We start from the raw sequence: 19,828 nt of genomic DNA on the forward strand, positions 1-19,828 counted from the left end.
AAGGGCAACCCCATGTAGAGAGCATTACAGTAGTCCAATCTTGAGGTGACCATTGCATGGATCAGAGTTGCCAGGTCGCTACGGTCAAGAAAAGGAGTCAACTGTTTTACCTGCCTAAGATGAAAAAAGGTGAATTTCGCAGTTGCTGCCATCTGGGTCTCCATTGTCAGGGAGGACTCCAGTAGCACCCCCAAACTTTTGACCTTGTGCGCCATTGTCAGTGGCACACTGTCAAAAGTTGGTAGAGGAATTCCCCTACCCAGACCGCCATGACTCAGGCAAAGGACCTCTGTCTTCATCGGATTCAGCTTCAGACGGCTCAGTTTAAGCCATCCAGCCACAGCTTGCAATGCCTGGTCCAGGTTTTCTGGGACATCGTCAGATCGGCCGTCTATCAGTAGATAGAGTTGGATGTCATCAGCATACCAGTAGCAACCCAGCCCATAGCTCCGGGCAATTTGGGCAAAGGGTTGCATGTAGATGTTAAACAACATTTGGGATAGAACTGCCCCGAGGCACACCACAGTTAAGTGGGTGTCTCCAAGATAGTTCTCCTCTAGTTGACACCCTTTGTCCCTGACCACAAAGGAAAGAGGAAAGCCACTGTAAGGCCAACCCCTGGATCCCTGTGTCGGCGAGATGGTGGGTCAGTAGCTGATGGTCGACTGCTTCTATGGTACCGCCGAGCTGCCTTGGTCCAGATGCTGCTGGAGGTCATCCACCAGAGTGACTAAAACTGTCTCCGTCCCATGGCCTAGATGAAAGTCAGACTGGTGGGAGTCTAGGACGGAAGTCTCCTCCAGAAAGCTCTGTAACTGTAGCACTACTGCCCTCTCAATAATTTTACCCAAAAAGGGTAAATTCAAGACCGGCTGGTAGTGTGCCAATTTGGTCAGATCTAAAGTGGACTTTTTAAAGAGAGGGTGGACCACTGCCTCTTTAAGAGACGTTGGAAAAAGCCCTTCCAAGAGAGATCTGTTTATGATATCCCATATAGGATATCGGAGTTCTCCCTGGCAAGCTTTAATCAGTCAGGATGGGCAAGGGTCCAGATCACATGTTGTTGGACGCACAGTAGAGAGAATTCTGTCAGCTTTCTCGAGACTGAACAATTTAAAATGATCCAAAGCTGGTCCAGAAGACAGGCATGGGGCCTCAAGCTCACATACTGTTTCAACTGTGGCGGTGAGGTCAAGGTGGAGTGACAAGATCTTGTCTGTGAAAAAATTCGCAAATGCCTCACAGCAGATATCCAATTCCCTAAGATTTGGCCTGCCTTGCAGCAGTGTTGTAAGTGTCCAAATTATGCTAAACAGTTGTGCCAGGCGCAAAGTTGCAGATGCAATCTTAGCCACAAAGTAAGCTTTCTTTGTGGCTTTGACTGCCATCTCATAGGGCCTCATAAACTCTCTATAAGATGTTCTAATCACTTCGTCTTGAGTCCGCCGCCACTGGCTCTCTAGCCGTCTGAGCCCTCATTTCATCAGCTGCAGTTCTGGGGTATATCACGGTGCTAGTTTAGAACAGGGACGCAGAGAGTGCCATGATGCAATCTCATCGATGACCCTGGAGAGTCGGCTATGCCAAGACTCAACTAGAGCATTTAAAGAGTTGCCAGGGGGCCAGGGATCCCAAAGAGCCATCTGGAATCGCACTAGGTCCATCAGGCTCTGCGGGTGAGCCAAAATATGCTCGCCGTCTAAACTGGTTTGAGGTGGGACATCCCTGAGCGCATGGGTATATCAAAGATAGGATCAACATGTGAAGATCCAGGCAGGGCCAGTGGGTTCCCTCCCCATTCATTCTCCCTAGCCTGCTGACTGAACACATACAACTACCAGAGCAGGTTTTCAGGAGTAAAACTCATATACAGCTAATGTCTACACAATTCAGAGGTCAGCAAAGAGTTGAATAGCAGGTATTTTCGGCCTCAGGATGTATTCCAGTGTTCTATAACTAAACTGATAATTCAAAGCAGAAAATTTCAGAGGGGTCAGAAGGTATTCACCTGACTAGAATTAGGAAAACCTCCTCCAATGTGAAATAGTTGGTCTTTTGAAGAACATACATAAAATCATTACTAAACTGACATATTTTCCAAAGCATGGATTCCAACAGTAACTGTTTTAAAGAAAGGATCCAGGGATTGCAATAAATCACACACAAATAGGGAGAAATGGAAATCCCCATTCAATAAAACTTTACAGAGAAGACTATCTAGGACTCTAAATCTCAAGGAGATCTTCTAATTAATTTGCTCCAAGTTTTCTCCTTTCAGTCTCCATTCATGATTTAAAATGGCATTTTCTTTAGTGAAGTTCATTTGCTTTTGGATTCTCCAGTAAATGCTTAGTTGTCAAAGACCTAAAATAGTTTCCATGTTTTTGGAAATCACCAACAAGAATTTTAACAAAATAAGTCACTGAGCCAATTCTCAGGTCTTTCTCATGTCAGTAGTGAAGTATGCTGTCACAAGAAAATATGCAACTTACTCCATGTCAGAATTCAGGGAATTAAATTACTGTAAGCTAGTCTACACATCTAAATATGGAGCAACTCCATAGAGTAAGTCCCTTCATCCTTCAATAGACTAGCTGTATATTAACAAGATTGCAAAAGACTTCCAACAAAGGAAAAGCACACAGTAATCAGTTACTTCTAATTTTGATTCAAGGTACTGATTACTATTCATGGCCTAGGATCCACATATCCACACTGTGGGACTGTCTTTCTCAGTATGCTTCATTGTGACCACTTTACTCACATGAGCATAGCCTTCTGAAGGCACCGCAAGAGACGGCCATACTCAAGCAATCCCTGTTGTGGTTTCTACCTGGTGGAACAACCAACTCGACAGTTTTAGAAAAGCTCTGATTTTTATTCTGTAGAGTGTGTAAACACAGTTATAAAATACAGGCATTTTATAGCAGACTTGAAGTTTTAATGTCTGTGGAAAAATAGGCAGTTTTGCATTGTTTATTGTATGTAATATACTGTTTTTCTTGTTGTATAACAAAGTATTTTTTAAAGAAAACGTCTAAAAATGTAATCCAGTTTGAGTCTCAGTGAGAGAAGCGGACTATTAATTAAGTAAATAAATCATGCAGAAGGATGCAATTAATTTTGGCTTGTATATGTATTATGAATCAGCCTAGTGAAAGGAGCCTAGATAGAAAAACATGATTTGAGAAGTCTTCCTCTCAGGCAGCAGCACACCAGAACAATCTGAGACATATCTATTAATCCTCACATGTTGCTGTCTCAGAACTGCAAGAAGGAAGAGGAGAAAGTGCTATAGAGCAGACCAGAGATTTAGAACGGCCTTTGTCATTTTATACTCTTTCATATATCAGAACATGTCAGAACACTAAAACATTATCCATATATACAATTTCTATTATAATAAAGAAAGAAACAAAAAGACAACAAAACAACTCAACATTAGAGCACAAAGTAACAATAATAACAATAATAACACTAATAACAATCATGCAATCATACAACAGACCAACATACACCAGATAAACATCATTCCAGAAATCCCCAATCATACAAGGAGCATTGGGGGTCGTCCATTTACAAGCTCTGTTGTTCCAAGTCTACACCTTTTTCTTTCACCCAAAGATAGACTGGATTCCACGTCTCACTACATTTCTGCATATTACCTTCTCGTAGTCTTATAGTCAACATATCCATCTCAGCGGCTTCTAATAATTTTGCGATAAATTCCTCTCTATTTGGAATTAAGGATGTCTTCCAGTACTTAGCATAGAGGATTCTGGCTATAGTAACTATATGTAATAATAATTTACTGGTGGATTTAGGAAGGTTATTTCTACAGATACTTAAAAGGTACAATTCTGGCACATGGGGTAAATTAATTTTAAGGATTTTTTTGATCCATGTACTAATCAAATCCCAATATTTTTTAGCATAGTCGCATTGCCACCATATATGGTACATGGATCCTTTAATTTTTTTACACTTCCAGCATTTGTTGGAATAGTCGGGATATATCTTTGCCAAACGTACTGGGGTAAGATACCATCGATATGCCATTTTATACAAATTCTCTTTATATACCGTAGATCTTGTCAGTTTAAGGTTTTGTTTCCATAATTTATCCCACTCATCTAATTCTATATTGTAACCAAAGTCTTTTAGCCAATTTATCCAAGCTTCTTTGACTACTTCGCCCTGCATTTTGTCCTGAAGCAACCATTTATACACATCAGAAATAATTTTTGGTTTCACTTGCAATAATCGATCCAACTCATTCAATTTTGATTTTTTTGGAAAACCTTTTTCTTTATCCAATTGGTATTTGGACTTTACTTGGCATTGCAACCACCAGTCTAATTTACCAATTTCCTCCAATTTCAAGTTATTTTGGTTATCTAATAAGTCTCCATATGTATTAGGACTTTCCCAATTAAACAAGTTCGGATGCATGGAAGCCTCAATAGGCGATAACCATAAAGGGGTATATACATACTTACTCCTAATCTCAAGCCACACTTTAAATAAGGATTTCCTAATTTCATGCCTTAAAAAAAAACTACCCTTGGGTGGATTTTGGTACCAAAGGTAGTTGTGCCAGCCTCTCTCTAATCCTGCTCCTTCACTGGCCAGCAGTCTTTTATTCTCTAAAGTTAGCCAGTCTTTAAGCCATACAATACAGCATGCTTTGTGATATAAGGTCCAGTCCAGAAGTGAGAAGCCTCCTCTAGATTTACAGTCTTGTAGCACTTTAAGCTTAATTCTGGGCTTCTTCCCCTGCCATATGAATTCCGAAATCATTTTGTTAAGTTGATGAAGGAATAACTTTGGTAAAATAATTGGGATCATCTGAAAAAGGAACAAAATTCTAGGCAACACATTCATTTTAATTGTTGCAACTCTACCCAGAAGCGAGATTTGTAAACCTGTCCATCTGCTTAGATCAGATCGAATTTCTTTTAATAATTTTTCATAATTGTCTCGGTAGAGGTCTTTTAGATTATTTGTAAACTGGATTCCTAAATATCTTATTTTCTTTTCATTTAAAGTCGGATTTATTTTCTAATTTTGTTATTTGTTCTTTGCTTAAATTTTTAACCAGGAATTTCGTTTTTTTGCATATTGACTTTAAAGCCCAATACTTCACTATATTGCTGTAGCCTTTCCTTCAGATAGTCTATCGATGACGTCGGTTCTTCCAAAATGCAAAGAAGGTCATCCGCAAAAGCTTGTATCTTGAATTCTTTGTTTTTGATTTTTGTGCCTTTAATCCTGTTATCGTCTCTTTTTTTTTAGTTAAAAATTCCAGTGTTACAATAAAGAGTAATGGGGATAAGGGGCATCCTTGCCTCGTACCTTGCTCTATTTCAAATAGTTCCGTTCTGGTTCCATTAAAGTTTACTCTTGCATTCTGTTTTGTGTAAATAGCTCTTACCAATTGAGTAAATTTATCTCCACATCCCATCACTACTAATGATTTTAAAATGAAATTCCAATTAACTCTGTCAAAAGCTTTTTCGGCATCGATCATAATCCCAGCAAACTGTTTCTCCGGGTGTTCTTTATAGTATTCCATCAAATTGGATAACAGTCTCACATTTTGTCTCATTAATCTCCTTGGTACAGCCCGTTTGATCTTCATGAATCACTGATGTGATTACTTTCGCAAAATTTCTTCAAAGGTTTTAAAGAATTCAGTGGGAAGCCCATCCGGGCCGGATGCTTTATTCTGTTTTTGATATTGGATCGCTTCAACAATTTCATGCAATGTAATCAGTTTCCTGATATTCTCTCGTTGTTCATTAGATATCTGATTAATTTTAACACTTTCAATGTAATCCTCTTGTCTTTGATCTGGAATTTCTTGTCTTTTGTATAGTCCTTGGTAGAATTCCTGGATGATTATCTTCATCTGGCTGTTTTGAGTTACTTCTTCTTTCTTTTCATTTTCCAGGGATTTTATGATCTTTCTTTCTCTCTCCGTCTTCAATTTATAGGCTAGCCACCTACTAATTTTATTTGCATTTTCAAAGTGAGTTTGTTTTACCCATTTCAAGTTTTTCTCAACCTCTTCTGTAAGTAATATGTTAAGTTGATGTTGAATAGCAAGTATCTTAAGTCTTATCTCTTTCGTGTTCTTCTTTTTTTGTTGTGTCTCCTGCTCCTTCAATTTAGCTACTAGGTCACTATAAAGTTTATTCCGTTCTCTCTTCCTCCTGGCCAAATATTGTATCGCAATTCCCCTAAAAAAGGCTTTAAATGCATCCCAAATTAAATGCATCTTGGTGCCTTTGTTAAGATTATGATGGAAGAATTCTTGCATTTCTTTCTTTGCAATTTCGATAAACTTTGGTTCTTTCAAGATTTGTAGGTTAAGAGTCCATCGGGGGTTTTTCTATATTTTTGAAAAGGTTATCTGGATTGGGTTGTGATCTGCAAAAGTTCTAGGTAGTATGTCTGCTTGGTTAAGAGATGAAGTCAAGTCCGTAGATATCCAGCACATATCAATCCTTGACCAACATTTATGTGCTGAGGAGTAGTGTGTATAATCCTTTGTTTGAGGGCTTTTTGTCCTCCATGCATCTATCAAGTTGAGTTCATCAGCCATTTTCAAAAAGGCTTTAGGGAGAGTACTACGAAGTTTCCGTCTTCTTTTCTTTTTTTCCTCAATTTTTTTATCTTTTTCTAAGTCAAATATTGCATTATAGTCACCTATAATGCAGCAATTTTTGGGATTAAAGTCTAATAATTTTCCATGTATTGTCTTGTAAAATTTTTCTAAGTTCTCATTCGGGGCGTAGATGTTCCCCACCAGGATTTTCTCGCCATTGAGTTCTAATTGAATAATTATTATTCTTCCCAACTTGTCAGAATATAAACAGTCGGATTTAATGTGCTTTTGTACATAAATAGCGACTCTTTTTTCCTTCTTCTCTGGATCTGATGAGTAGTACAGTGTACCCAATTTCCCGTTTTGTAGTTATTTAACATTGTCTTCCTTAATGTGGGTTTCCTGTAGACAAATTATTTCAGAGACTATTTTTTTCAGTTGTTGAAAAATCCTTCTTCTTTTTCCTGGTTCATTTAAACCGTTGACATTAACTGAGGTTATTCGTAATCCTGTGTTTGGGTTCATTTTGATGGCTCAATACTATCTAAGGTCTTCCTTAAGACATTTTTCAATTGTAGTCTTGTTTTAACTCCTCCTAAGTCCTTCTGAAGGTCTTCTTTATTTGCTGCTTTCAGTACTTCCCCTTCTTCTGGGTCTTCTCCAATTTCTGTTTCTGACTCACCATTGCTGGACTCAACAAATTTCCCCCAAAAGTCTTCCAGCTTGTCCATAGAAGTTATGTTGTACCTTCTGGTCTGGTATAGAAAAAAAACCCCCTCCGGGATAAGCCATCTGAATTGTATGGAATGTTTCAGTAGCCAAGATGTCAGTTTGCGGTATTTAAATCTCCGTTGTCTTACACCCCAAGGTGTTTCTCTGAGCACTTTAATGCTGACATCTTTCCATTTAAATTCACATTCTCTTGCTTTCTTCAAAATTTTTTCACAAGTTGTTGCACGGGTAAATTTAACTTGTACTTCCCTTGGTAGGTTAAACTTTCTCGTGTAATTGGAAGAGACTCTTTTGGCCCATTCAATATCTCTTTTCCCCTCTTATAGTAGGTCTTCTTCATCTATAATTAAGATATCTGCAATTTTGTTCATTATATCTTCCTCTTTATCTTCCGGGATATTTTGAAATCGCAGTATATATGCAGCCTTCTCCATTTCCAGTTTTATTATTCTATCTTCTAAGTCTGTCATACACGCTTTATTCTCCCGGGCCAAGTTAGATGTATCCTTTTCTTTTTCTTCTATTTTCTCCACCTTTGCAGATAGATTGTGTATTTGTTGCATGTTGACTAACAATTGTCTTTGGAATTCTTCTACATGTTTGTTGGTTTTTTCAATTTGTCCTAATAAGTCCACTTTCATAGTCTCCAGGGCTTTCTGATTTTGCTTAAACCCTTCTGTTACAATTTGTTGTAATTTCTCCAGTGCATCTTGATTAGCCGGTACTGGCGTCATTTTCACCCCACCTCCTGGGGGAGTGCCTTGGCCAAACTTCTTTACTTTAGTCTCTGTTACTTTAGTATCCATTCCTAGCTAGTGTAACAGTTCCTTTCTCAATCCCTTGTTCCTTGTTATATATTGCCCTCTAGTGGCTTGGATTAATTTTTCTTCAAACTCTCATCAAACTATTTTAGAATACCTTGTAGACTAATATATAATGTCAGATGATCTCAAAGCTTGTGAAAACCAATATTATCAATTCCCAATTCTCTGTTTCTAATATCTTATTCAATAATCTAACAATTCAAAAATCTAACAATACTCAAAAACCCATTTCATTTTGACCTTACTAAATACAAATCATTTAAATAATATATCTAAATCAATTCAAGCATTCCTAAATTAATTCATTATATTCATTAGATTGTCATTTACTCCCTTAACCCAATATTGTTACTAGTACAGATAAGAAATTTATTTACAGATCATTACACATCATTAAACAATTCTAGTTATAAGTCCAGCCCTTCACCAGTTATGAATGTTTTAGAACACTAAAACATTATCACACTGACGGATTAATATGCCTAAATGAATATGGATCCACGGTAATCTGGCTGGTGTTATATGGCATTAGCCCTCTGTACCAATGACCTTACATTGTTGAATGGTTAGCATGTATTTTCTCTGTTGATGACATACTAACATTAAATGAGCTATAATGAAATACCAAAAGATAAGTATATGTTGTCTACAGGGCTGGATCACCCACTAGGCAAACTAGGTGGCTGCCTAGGGTGCCAGGAGGAGTGGCGCCAAATTGGGCTCCCCCTGCGACCACGACAACTGACTAGTTTGCCCCGCTGCTGCTGCCTTGCACCTTCCCTCCCCCTCCCTCCCCCCGGTGCCACAATGCAACCGCACTCCATCACCCCCCATCACCCCCCCTCAGAGGCACACTGAGCCTCTCTGTGCTGAAGCTGGACCCAACTGGCTTCAATGTGGCCAGTGCGCCATCTAACGCTTTGAAGTCAGCACGGGAGAAGGCTTCACTCCCCCTCACTTCTGGTTCCAGGAAGGAGGGGGGAGAAGCCTTCTCTCGCGTGGGCTTCAAAGCGTTAGATGGTGCACTGGCCGCATCAAAGCTGGTAGGGTCCAGCTTCAGCACAGCACAGCTCAGCGCAGCTCTGAGGGGAGGGGATGGAGCACGGCTGCATTGCAGCACCAGGGAATGGGGGAAGGGAAGGCGGTGGCGGGTGAGCCGAGCTTCATGTGCAGATGAGTGGTGGCACACACGAGGCTCGGCAATGAAGCATGGCTGCATTGCAGTGTCAGGGGGAGGGAAGGCAGCAGCAGGGCGTGGCAAGGGGGAGCCAAGCCTCATGCATGGGGGGGCGGATGGAGGGGCGGACAGGAAGCCTGCCTAAGGCGCTATGCACCGTCAGGCCAGCACTGACTGTCTATCTAATACTGAACCCACTCTCCTTTTCTCATTGCTAGTGGGAGGCTTTTTTTTATTAACCTGCATGTAGGGGGGAAAGGGGGGGTTGTTAGGCAAGGGAAGTGTTATAAAACTTTGTAGCCAAACAACACAGCTATGATTTCTAAGCCTGCAGGCTCTATATCAAGCTCTTCACCTGCAGCACCTTTGGAATATGACACAGCATGGTGGGTGCAGCCACAAACTGGTTGCTTCAGGAGGTGAAGCCAGCCACAAACTGGCTGCTACAGCTTACTTGTGAAGAATCTCATGTTGTGGTGGCAGCTGCTGCCAAAGCAACATCTTTGAAAATCTGCATAACAAATCAAATTGCTAATGACCAATCAGAAGCCTTTCTGAGTGAAAGCTCCATCTGACTAAATCCACATGGTAGGCACCAGGAGAGGTTATTATATAATATATAATATAATATAGAGCAGTGTTCCCCACTGTGGTACGTTGTGTGTCATAGTGCCCACTGACACATCTCCTGTTACCCACCAACTGTTTTTAAAAAGCTGATAGGGCCAGATGGAGCTTATATTATGTGTTTGTTTCATTTATTTCATTTATTTGTCATTGTTCCTTCTAGTCTGAAGCAGGAGGCTGTTATTTTGGAGCTTTCTTGTGCCATATTATTGGTAACAAAAAAAAAGGTCTTTAAATTGTACAAATGTTGCTTTTCAAGATGTAATTAGCAGCAGCATGGAATCCTGAATACACTATAAACTTTAAAAATCTCTACATCAGTATTACAGCGAATATATTCAAGGCAGTATTTCCCTATTGCAATTATTACACTGCCTGTAGGAAAGGGTATCTGAGGTATTTCTTAATGTGACACACTAGGGATGGAAATGAATCAGTTCACAAACTAAGGTTTGTGATTAATTTTGGCCAGTTCATGGCAGGCCAAGCAGCATAAACTTTCCATGAACTCTCAAAGTGTTGTGGAGGTTTGTGATGCTTCGTGAACAGATACATTTCCAGACAGACTGGAAATTAACAAATGTCAAAGCAATGGGGGACAGAACTTGGAGGGGATGTAGAGGAGCATCTGGGACAGTGCTCTGTGATTTTAATGTCTCTAGCTAGCACAGGATCTGTTTTATATGCTCCTGAACCTGTGCCTGTCAGTTCCTCAGAAAGCATTTTCCTTGGGGTACCCTTCTTTGGGAAGGGCATAACTCAGATCCTGTAAATCCAATCCTCACCAAATTTGGAGGGCAGATAGAGGAAAGTCATCTGGAGATCTCCTGCAAGTTTGGCATCTCTAGATTCCACAAAATCCATTATATACACTCCTAAACGTCTTTAGCCTGCACCTGTCATTTCCACAGAAAGCACTTTCCTGGGACACCTTCTTGGGAAGTCATAACTTGAAACCCATAAACCCCATCCTCACCAAACTTGGAGGGCAGGTAGAAGAGTGTCAGCAAGGTCTCCTGCAATTTTGATGTCTCTATCATGCTGGGGGGCTGTTCTACCACATCACGAACCTCACAAACTAAACTGGTTTCTTTGGCAGCTAAAAGTTGATGGAAGTTCATGGTTCGTGAATTGGGCACACCAACCAAACTGAACTGCATTTTTGCAGTTCATGTCTATCCCTATAGCACACTGTATACCTATTTTATTTATAAAACCAACATTCATTTTCCTTTTTAATTAAAAAAACTGTAATCTAGAGACCTTTCAATGTGTTCCATAAAGATATGTTGATTTATGAAAGAGGGCAAGAAAAAAAGCTTATTGAGAGAAAAATCAATTTTAGACTATTAAGAATGTGATTATTACTTCAATGACTTTTGAACTCTGCAGACAATGGGGTATATGCATGATCATCAGACAATCTGACTCTGATTCCTAATATGCACAAACAAATGTATGAAAATTCCAATTTGGATCAATACGAGCAAAATTTTAACACTTTAAAACACTTTCCATGAACTCTCAAAGTGTTGTGGAGGTTTGTGATGCTTTGTGAAAATCCCTTTTATTCTCTATGATTTTTAAATACTTCTTTTCGCTTCACACAGCACCAACACACTGAGAAACAGAAATAATATATTTTGCCATAGTCTTTTTGAGTGTGTTGAGTCATAGCATCTGCTGGAAAGTATTAGTGTTACAAGTAGGCACAGCACAAGGAACCATATAATTATCCCATAGTTTGCATATACAAACATCTAAGTTGTCGCCTTCATGGCATTAAAAAAATTACTATCATTAGTGAAGAACATCTTCATGTTTTAATAGATTACTCATTGATAAATAAAAAAAACACTTTCTGTTTCTCATTTTCCACCTAAAGGAACAGAAACTATCCATTGTGGTTAGTCATTAAAACTGCACCTGGCACAAATACCACTTTTTTTTTTTTTTTTGCAAACATACATCTTTAAAATTTCAAATTCATACCACTTTGTCAGTTAAACTATAGCATTATAAAATGTATTGTCAGTTTTATTCACTAGATAGATTCTTACTGAGAGAAACACCTACCAGGTTTACCAAGAGATGTAACTGATACCAACCCGGCATCAAAGGAATGTATTAACATATGACATAATGAAAAGAACATGACCAAGTAACTTACTTTTTCTTTAGCCTTCGATCTTTCTCTGCCTGTGTCCCAAGTTTACCAAGTCCTAGAGAATCCTGTACAGCAGCTTCAGTTTCCATGTAGCCTCCTGTGTTAAGATAGGAAACGCAATTTCCCGTTATAATTCTTTTCAAGAGTTCTATTAGCTTCCCATTTTGCTTTTGAGATTTAAATTTGATTGGGGGGGGGGGGCACGGAATCCCAAGGGCTATAAATCCTAAAGCTGCTTACTCGTCTGCAGTCTACACTGGGATGAATATGATTATTTACAAGGAAACCATGTTGTAGATTTAAATGCATTTTAAACTACAGTTCACAACAAATTCCTACAGTAGCTAACAAAAAGATTGTACTAGGTTTGTCTACCTGCAGGAAATGGGATGGGTAATGGAAATGTTCCTTGTTTGCTTGCCTGCCAGAAAGAAATCTTAATAACTAAGCAATATAAGCATGTGTCCTCTAACAACTGGGATTTCTGAAAAAGACTTCTTGTGGTGCTTGAAAAATATTGCTTAATGTCATTTTTAAATGGCAAACACTCAGAGGAAAGTCCTTTAATCCAGAGTTCTTCTAGAATTTTGTTGTTTTATAAAGTCACTGAAAAAAATCTCTGACTCTAAATATGTGGTTAATTGTATTTTATACTGAAGGTTAGATAGAAACTATACGATAAACCCTGAGTTCATGCTAAAGGAACTTTGGCTTCTTATGTACTCATGAAAGAATGAAATTTGTTGAATGTATTCCTACAGTAGCTTCCTGAAGAAAAGAAATAACTCAGAGTCATTTAAGAGAAGTACAACTTCACGTGTTCTTTGCCCCACTGTCACATCGGGCCAAACAGATTTTTTGGTTTTTTGGAACCATAAAAATGTTGCACAGTCTGTTCCATCAATGTGAAAATTGAATGAATGTATATACTGAAATCACCTCTTTCTCTTCTACACACTTTCTGCTGTCTCAAAATGAACTACTGTCCAGACCCCTCCATAGGGATGACTGGATAAAGATACACAAAAGAGGTGTAGCCTAGATATCACAAAAGAGGTGTAGCCTAGATATCACAAAGGGGAGTCCTATGTACAGTATGCCAGACTTCTGCTCATAGCCCGCACAGTACATATGCCTGAATGTATTACCTCCTAGGAGTAAACTCTGTGGGTGTTTTCGCACTCACCTTCAGCCGGCGCCGCGACCCTCTTGACGACGGAGGATCTGTGCTGATTTCCCACACGAAGCGCTGGAGCAACCAGAAGAGCCGCCAATTTCCGGCGCGAAGCCCGCTCAAACGTAAATCGCCAAGAAGCAGGAAAACGCTTGAGCGGGCTTCGCGCCGGAAATTGGCGACTCTTCTGGTTGCTCCAGCGCTTCGTGTGGGAAATCAGCACAGATCCTCCGTCGTCAAGAGGGTCGCGGCGCCGGCTGAAGGTGAGTGCGAAAACACCCTGTGCTTACAAGCAATATATAAGCCAATGGAAGCACTAATCCCCAGGAAATGTTACATTGTACAAGTGTGAGCTTTTAAATTAAAATGACACAATGTAACTAGTGGTTATAGAAGAGAAACATCATGTGTTTACTTAGTCTCAAACTGGAAGACCTGTTCTTGCTTATATCTATATTAATCATGCAGCCCCAGGATTAGACTGGCTTTTTTAAACCAATATTTTTTCCCCTCAGGTCTATTGGACCCCCCAAAATTCAGGATTGCTGAAAAATCCTGGATCCAAATACCATACCGGTATTGTGATTCACGATTTAAAAAAAATACTGACAGTTTTCCCAAACTGGAAAATACTGTTTTAAAAAAATTAAATGCCCCTAGTAAAAATCTGGTTAATATTTTTTTAACATATGTTTAAATAATTATGCTATCCTGTCAGGTTTGTTTTCATTTTGTTTCAGATTTCTGGTTGGCTTCTGATCGGTACAATCAGAATTCTATAGCACTGTTTATTGGCTGTACCATCCTGTTGGTTTTTATTGATTTATACTATATAATCCACCTTGAGTCTCAGAGAGAAAGGACTATAAATAATGTAAACAAAGTTCTGTCATATTTAGTCAAGTAGGTACTATTTTCACAGCCAAAAGCAAATGTAGCTAAAACAAGTTTTCATGTTTGAAAACAAATAAAGTATCCTACTGTACCACAGAAAAAGACAATAAATGATGTGATTTTCAACTTCAGATCTGATCACTGCCTTGTATAAGAAACAATCATAGGGCACGTTTACATTCTTTGTATATAAGTACAGATATTTTATATATATATATATATATATATATACACACACACACACACACACACACACACACATATATATATATATATATATATATATATATATATATATATATATATACACACTTGTTATCAGGGTATGTTTTTTTGTAGCAGGAACTTTTTTGCATATTAGGCCACACACCTCTGCTGTAGCCAATCCTCCAAGAACTTACAGTAGGCCCTGTAAGAAGAACCCTGTGAGCTCTTGGAGGATTGGCTACATCAGGGATGTGTGGCCTAATATGCAAAGGAGTTCCTGCTACGAAAAGAGCCCTGCTTATTATGCAGGATCCATGCATGCATAAAATGAGGCTTTGGCATCAAAATGCATTTAACTGTGGGCAAAAAGTATGTATTGTTGACTACACGGATCTTCAAAAAGACAAGACATAATAACATATGTGCATGAACTTTTAAATCAGACACAATACCCCTGTCCTTTGTATTCAAGTATAGGACAATTCAGAAGAAGTTGCCTCTACTGAAAAGCATCATTGGTAAGATCAACCACAGTCCACAGTAAGCCAAAAAATATTCTTGACAAGAAATATGTGAGGATTTTAAAACTTGTTCTCTTTCCCTTATTATACAGCAACATGGAAGGTTACATTTGGATATGTCTGGAACAAGGAAATTTTCCACACAATTTCATCTGACCATCTGCGGCTTATCATGGTATAAACTTTGAAACACAATGGGTGTTTTCGCACTCACCTTCAGCCGGCGCGACCCCCCTCTTCACTGCGCAGGATCTGCGCGGATTTCGCACTAAACGCCGCGGAACAGCCGGAAGAGCCGGAAACTCCCGGCGCAAAAGCCGCTCAAACGGAAACCGCCAAAAAGCAGTTTCCGTTTGAGCGGCTTTTGCGCCGGGAGTTTCCGGCTCTTCCGGCTGCTCTGCGGCGTTTAGTGCGAAATCCGCGCAGATCCTGCGCGGTGAAGAGGGGGGTCGCGCCGGCTGAAGGTGAGTGCGAAAACGCCCAAAGACTGTACCATGGATTGTATCCAGTGGAAATTTCTGGTAACTGGAGGGGGGGCATTCCTGAACCCTTCCTCCTGTGACACACTTCTGACTGGGGGCTGTTTTTATCTTGCAGCTAACCTCTGACTGAATCTTCCTCATGTTGCTCCTATGTGAGGGGCAGTATCTCCCAGGAGCATCATTTCACAGGGCATTTTGGGCTTCAGTGGAACGGAAACAGAGATTCCATTACTATTATTAAAGTAAGCTTTAAACAAGAAATTTAAAAAATAATTTTTAAGCAAGGAAAGCAGAGAATGTGTTACCCTGCAGCACTGATCCAGGTGTCAATCAACATATTTACCAGTACTTTAAAAAAAAAAATCTCAGTGAATTCTCATGGCGATGAGGAAATGTGAAGCCTGCAAAGCAGGATCAGCCTTACTATCTTGCTGGGACTAGGCTGCTGATGAAATGGTCACTGGCTATTTAACATCATTTATTTTTTATGTTTGGAGGCATGAATGAAGATACTGGAAGGCCAGATGATATTTCTCAGCTAGTGATGAGGCAGTGGAGTAACCATCCTGATTTAAACTGCAGTTCCCTCTGGGGTAATTGGTGGCTCCCACAAGGTAAGAACTCCGTGGGTGTGAGTGAATCCTGTTGAGTGAGTTTTTCATGACTCCTCCCGTGTGCCTTGCTTGGGTGTTTCTATTGTGCATCTGAGTTCCAGCTGATCAAGGCAGCCTCTGTTCAGGTGACAGAAGCTTGCCCTTTCTGGACTGTAAGTACTTATATCTGGTCAGACAGAGAAAGGCACAATGCCAGCAGGGGCTTTTGGTATCACAATCATCAACAGTGATGCAATTAGGAAATTTAAGAGTCTGGTTAATACTCTTATGACCTCTGTTAGATGTCAGTTTATACCTCTAAATGCAAAACTACAGCCTGCTTTAAGAGCTGCTGAACTTGTAAATTAGGCCTAGAATTTCTGCCCCAAAGTCAGACTCTGATGGCACCACTGCATGTCAATGTTTTAAACTGAAAACTAGAGCTAGACAAGATATTTTAAGTATCTGCAACCTGTGCAGTTGGAAAGCAGTGACTATTTTCTAAATAAGCAGACACTTTCATAAATATCAAAGGCTGATTCTACATTCATGTTTGGGTCTGATTTTCTGAGCACTGAAATCGCCTTCTAGAAATCTGAAATATATTTTTTTCATCTACACTCAAAATTTTGCTCCTGGACTTCCCCTCCACATTTGCTTGCTTTACTGGAGGCGGGCAGGTTTAAGAGTTCCTTTGTTTCTTGAGAAACGAGTTATTGCCCTGTTTCCCAGGAAAGATATCATCTTTATGGTCCTGTGGAATGTGCTTCTTGGAAAACCCTCATTCAAAAGTAGTTTTGGAAAGTCAGGGGCAACTCCATGCTGAAAACGGTGTCAGAGCCAATTCAGGAATTTAAATGTAAATGACAGCCAAAACACCGGAACAAGACAGATGTCAAGGCACATTGTAATGTAGATGATCACTTTTGAAAGCACAGCATTACTGGATCTTTTGCCCAATGTAAAATCAGCCAGAGCTTCACCTGTGTTTTCTGCTACATCTTGTCCATAAAATCATAGAAAGTAAAGAACAAGTGTCTGCTTTTAATTTGAAGGAAATGCTGTAGAACTACTTGAAATATTACAAGTATCGTGGAAACTGACAACAATATAATTAATTATGTGTATGTTATTATGGTGCTATGTAGGTTGTATTGCAACAGGCTTCATCAAGGCATCAAGGTCAGAAGCATCTGTTACATGTTTTCTAAAAGATGTAGCACTGTGACTACAAGCAATAATTTTATTTTTAAAAAACCCATTCCAAATAACCTACTTCCAGAAAGCAAATTTTTACTCTTAATTATTTCTTGAAGCTGTTCAAAGGAGGTGTGTGAGAATATGAATGGTGTGTATTGACTGATGCTGTTGATTGGCACAGAACTTTCATTGCAATGGGTGACAGAAGATGAAAAAATAAGGAAGGGAGGAATATTTTTAGTTACATGTCTCACTAATGCCCACTTAGAGCTGTCTGACTAATAAAAGAATAAAGGGTGAATTGCATACCTGAAAAAACGTATGGGTAATTACACTAGCTGATTAGCAGAATGATGAACAGGGATAACAAAAAATATTTTAATTGGGATCCCCCACCCCAATGATATAAGAGCTTCTAAGTTTCACAGTGCTCCTAGTTCTTGCTTACTATGTTTTCAGTTAGAATGATGTTAAAACCACAATTGAAGATGATGTGGACATGTGTACAAATTTATATGTTTGTTGTCCAAGGCTTTTATTTGCATTGTCTTTCATGGCCACACATGAAACAATTCTAAAAATGTGGCCTATATAAACAAACAAAAAGGAACTTCTTCTAGGACATTTGCTTATGTAGAAGAAAATGAATTTCATGACAGACACTACTCTTTACAGTAATAGGAATATGTGGGAAAGATTTCACTACTTTAAAAGAGGGGAATGAGTCTTTGGAAAACAAAACCAAAAAAGAACTACACCATCATCCAAAAATAACTGGAAATCAGCAGCTTGAGCCTGGTGCAACTAATTCCTTACTGAGCTGTCCAAGTCGAGCCTTCTCTTTTTTACCGAACAAACGTCCTATTGAAGACTTTATTCCTTTCTTCTTGGGAGCTTTGTGTAGGGAATCCTGGCTGCTACCGACACTGCCAAGACCAATGCTTTCTGGCTCCAAGGAAGCAGGCAAGCTACTATAAAATACAAAAAAAGAGAGAAAGATTATATGTTATTCTCCTTATGAGGTCCAATCTCCTTCTAAGCAGCTGTGCAAACGAATTATCTGGAATTTAATAAGAGTGTCTTCATAACTGGAAACATTAATCAGGTTACTGATGATATCTTTCCTACATCACATTTAAAATATTTAGAACCGCATAATGGCTTATTTACATGTCTTACTAATACCCATAAAGATTATTGAATGTAACAAAAGGTGACAGAATGGAGACATAATTCATCAAATTCCTATTTAAGTCATTCTGACCAGAAATTTTTTAGATGTTTTGATGGGACTCAAATGGATCTCAACTACAAAGAAGACTGGTTCCTATAATCACTAAGAGCTGTTTTTGGTGCACCCCTCCCCCCACACTTTGAAAAAGGAAAGCACAAGACTGTTGGGTGGGCAGGATAGAATGATGCTGCTTAGCCAATCAGTGGGGAACTTGGGATTGGCTATTTTAAGCTAGTACTCTCTCACCTTTCCTCTCTTTGCTGAAAGAGCTGCCATACCCTTCCTCCCTTTAAGAACAGTATGGGAACAGCTGATTGCTTCTGGACAGAGCAGGAATTGGGTCTGTCTCTAATTGGCTTTGAGGTAGTCCTTTTTCACCTGCTTCATACTGGATGGTAGGGAGGGGTTTAGAATTTAATAAGCCTAATCAGAGTACACTGGTATGTTGTAAGCCGCCCTGAGCCTGCCCTGGCGGGGAGGGAGGGATATAAATAAAAAGTATTATTATTATTATTATTATTATTATTATTATTATTATTATTATTATTATTATTATTATTATTGGTAAGGCACTAAGAACCAAACTACAAGTGATGGAAGGCACAGACATGGTAGCTCCAGGAACTCTTGTCCTCCGCTCCTTTTCAAGTGCCAAAACAGCCAAACTTGTAGTTTGGCTTTAAGATGGCAGGTTTAATATGGGCTCACTGGTATTTTAATCACATTGGCAAGCATCTAAGGCATCTTATGATTGTGGGAGGCAACCAAACTGAGCACTTAAAATGCAAGTGCCTGAAGAGCGAACTCACAGTCCTGAACCTTCATGTTGACTAGTGCTGGGAATGACCTTGATTGTACAGTTTTGGTGTGCAGACAAGGATAAGTTAAGGGCAGCTATGCAGTGCTCTGGCTTTGGAGTCAAGGTGGGATTGCCCAAATGCTGGCAAAATAATCAGGTAGCCTCTTAAGGTGACTGCAGGAATAGGGTAAATACCACTGCAGTTCAGCCTTTTAAAAAATTAATAAGCACTTAGTTTAATCTGATCTTGATCTTTGTATTCTCTTTTGTGGGTGTGGGATCAGTCACGGTTCCCACCTTCCCAAAAGGGGAAGTTGTCTTACCTGATATCCCTCTATTCTGATCAGGAGCAAAGTAAAAATGTAATGAAAGGTAATTTCTTCCTACTAGATTTTGATGAAGAAACACATTTTTGAGAGATTCCCCACAACCGGCCAACAATAGCAAAAGCATTAACATATAAACAATGACATGATTCTGATTAGAACAAAGCAGTAGACAAGTGCACCTTTAAGACCAACTAAGTTTTATTCAGAATGTAAGCTTTCATATGCTTACGAGCATACGAAAGCTTACATTCTAAATAA

At 39.3% G+C, this 19,828-nt stretch overlaps 1 protein-coding gene across 3 annotated transcripts in view; it reads right to left on the reverse strand.

Annotated features, from left to right (window-relative positions):
- PPFIA2 (PTPRF interacting protein alpha 2) overlaps positions 1-19,828 on the reverse strand; it is a 487,757-nt gene that overhangs the window by 49,733 nt on the left and 418,196 nt on the right. For all 3 annotated transcript variants that reach the window (XR_009555743.1, XR_009555744.1, XM_060245141.1), the window contains 2 exons: positions 18,025-18,179; positions 12,141-12,234 (listed from right to left, as the gene is read on the reverse strand). Coding sequence is in view for 1 of the 3 variants with exons in the window: in XM_060245141.1 (XP_060101124.1) it covers positions 12,141-12,234; positions 18,025-18,179 (249 nt within the window). In the remaining 2 variants the exon portion in view is untranslated. The remainder of the gene's footprint in view (positions 1-12,140; positions 12,235-18,024; positions 18,180-19,828) is intronic.

This window comes from Heteronotia binoei, chromosome 8 (genome assembly GCF_032191835.1).
Source record: "Heteronotia binoei isolate CCM8104 ecotype False Entrance Well chromosome 8, APGP_CSIRO_Hbin_v1, whole genome shotgun sequence".
NCBI classification, from domain to species: Eukaryota; Metazoa; Chordata; class Lepidosauria; order Squamata; family Gekkonidae; genus Heteronotia; species Heteronotia binoei.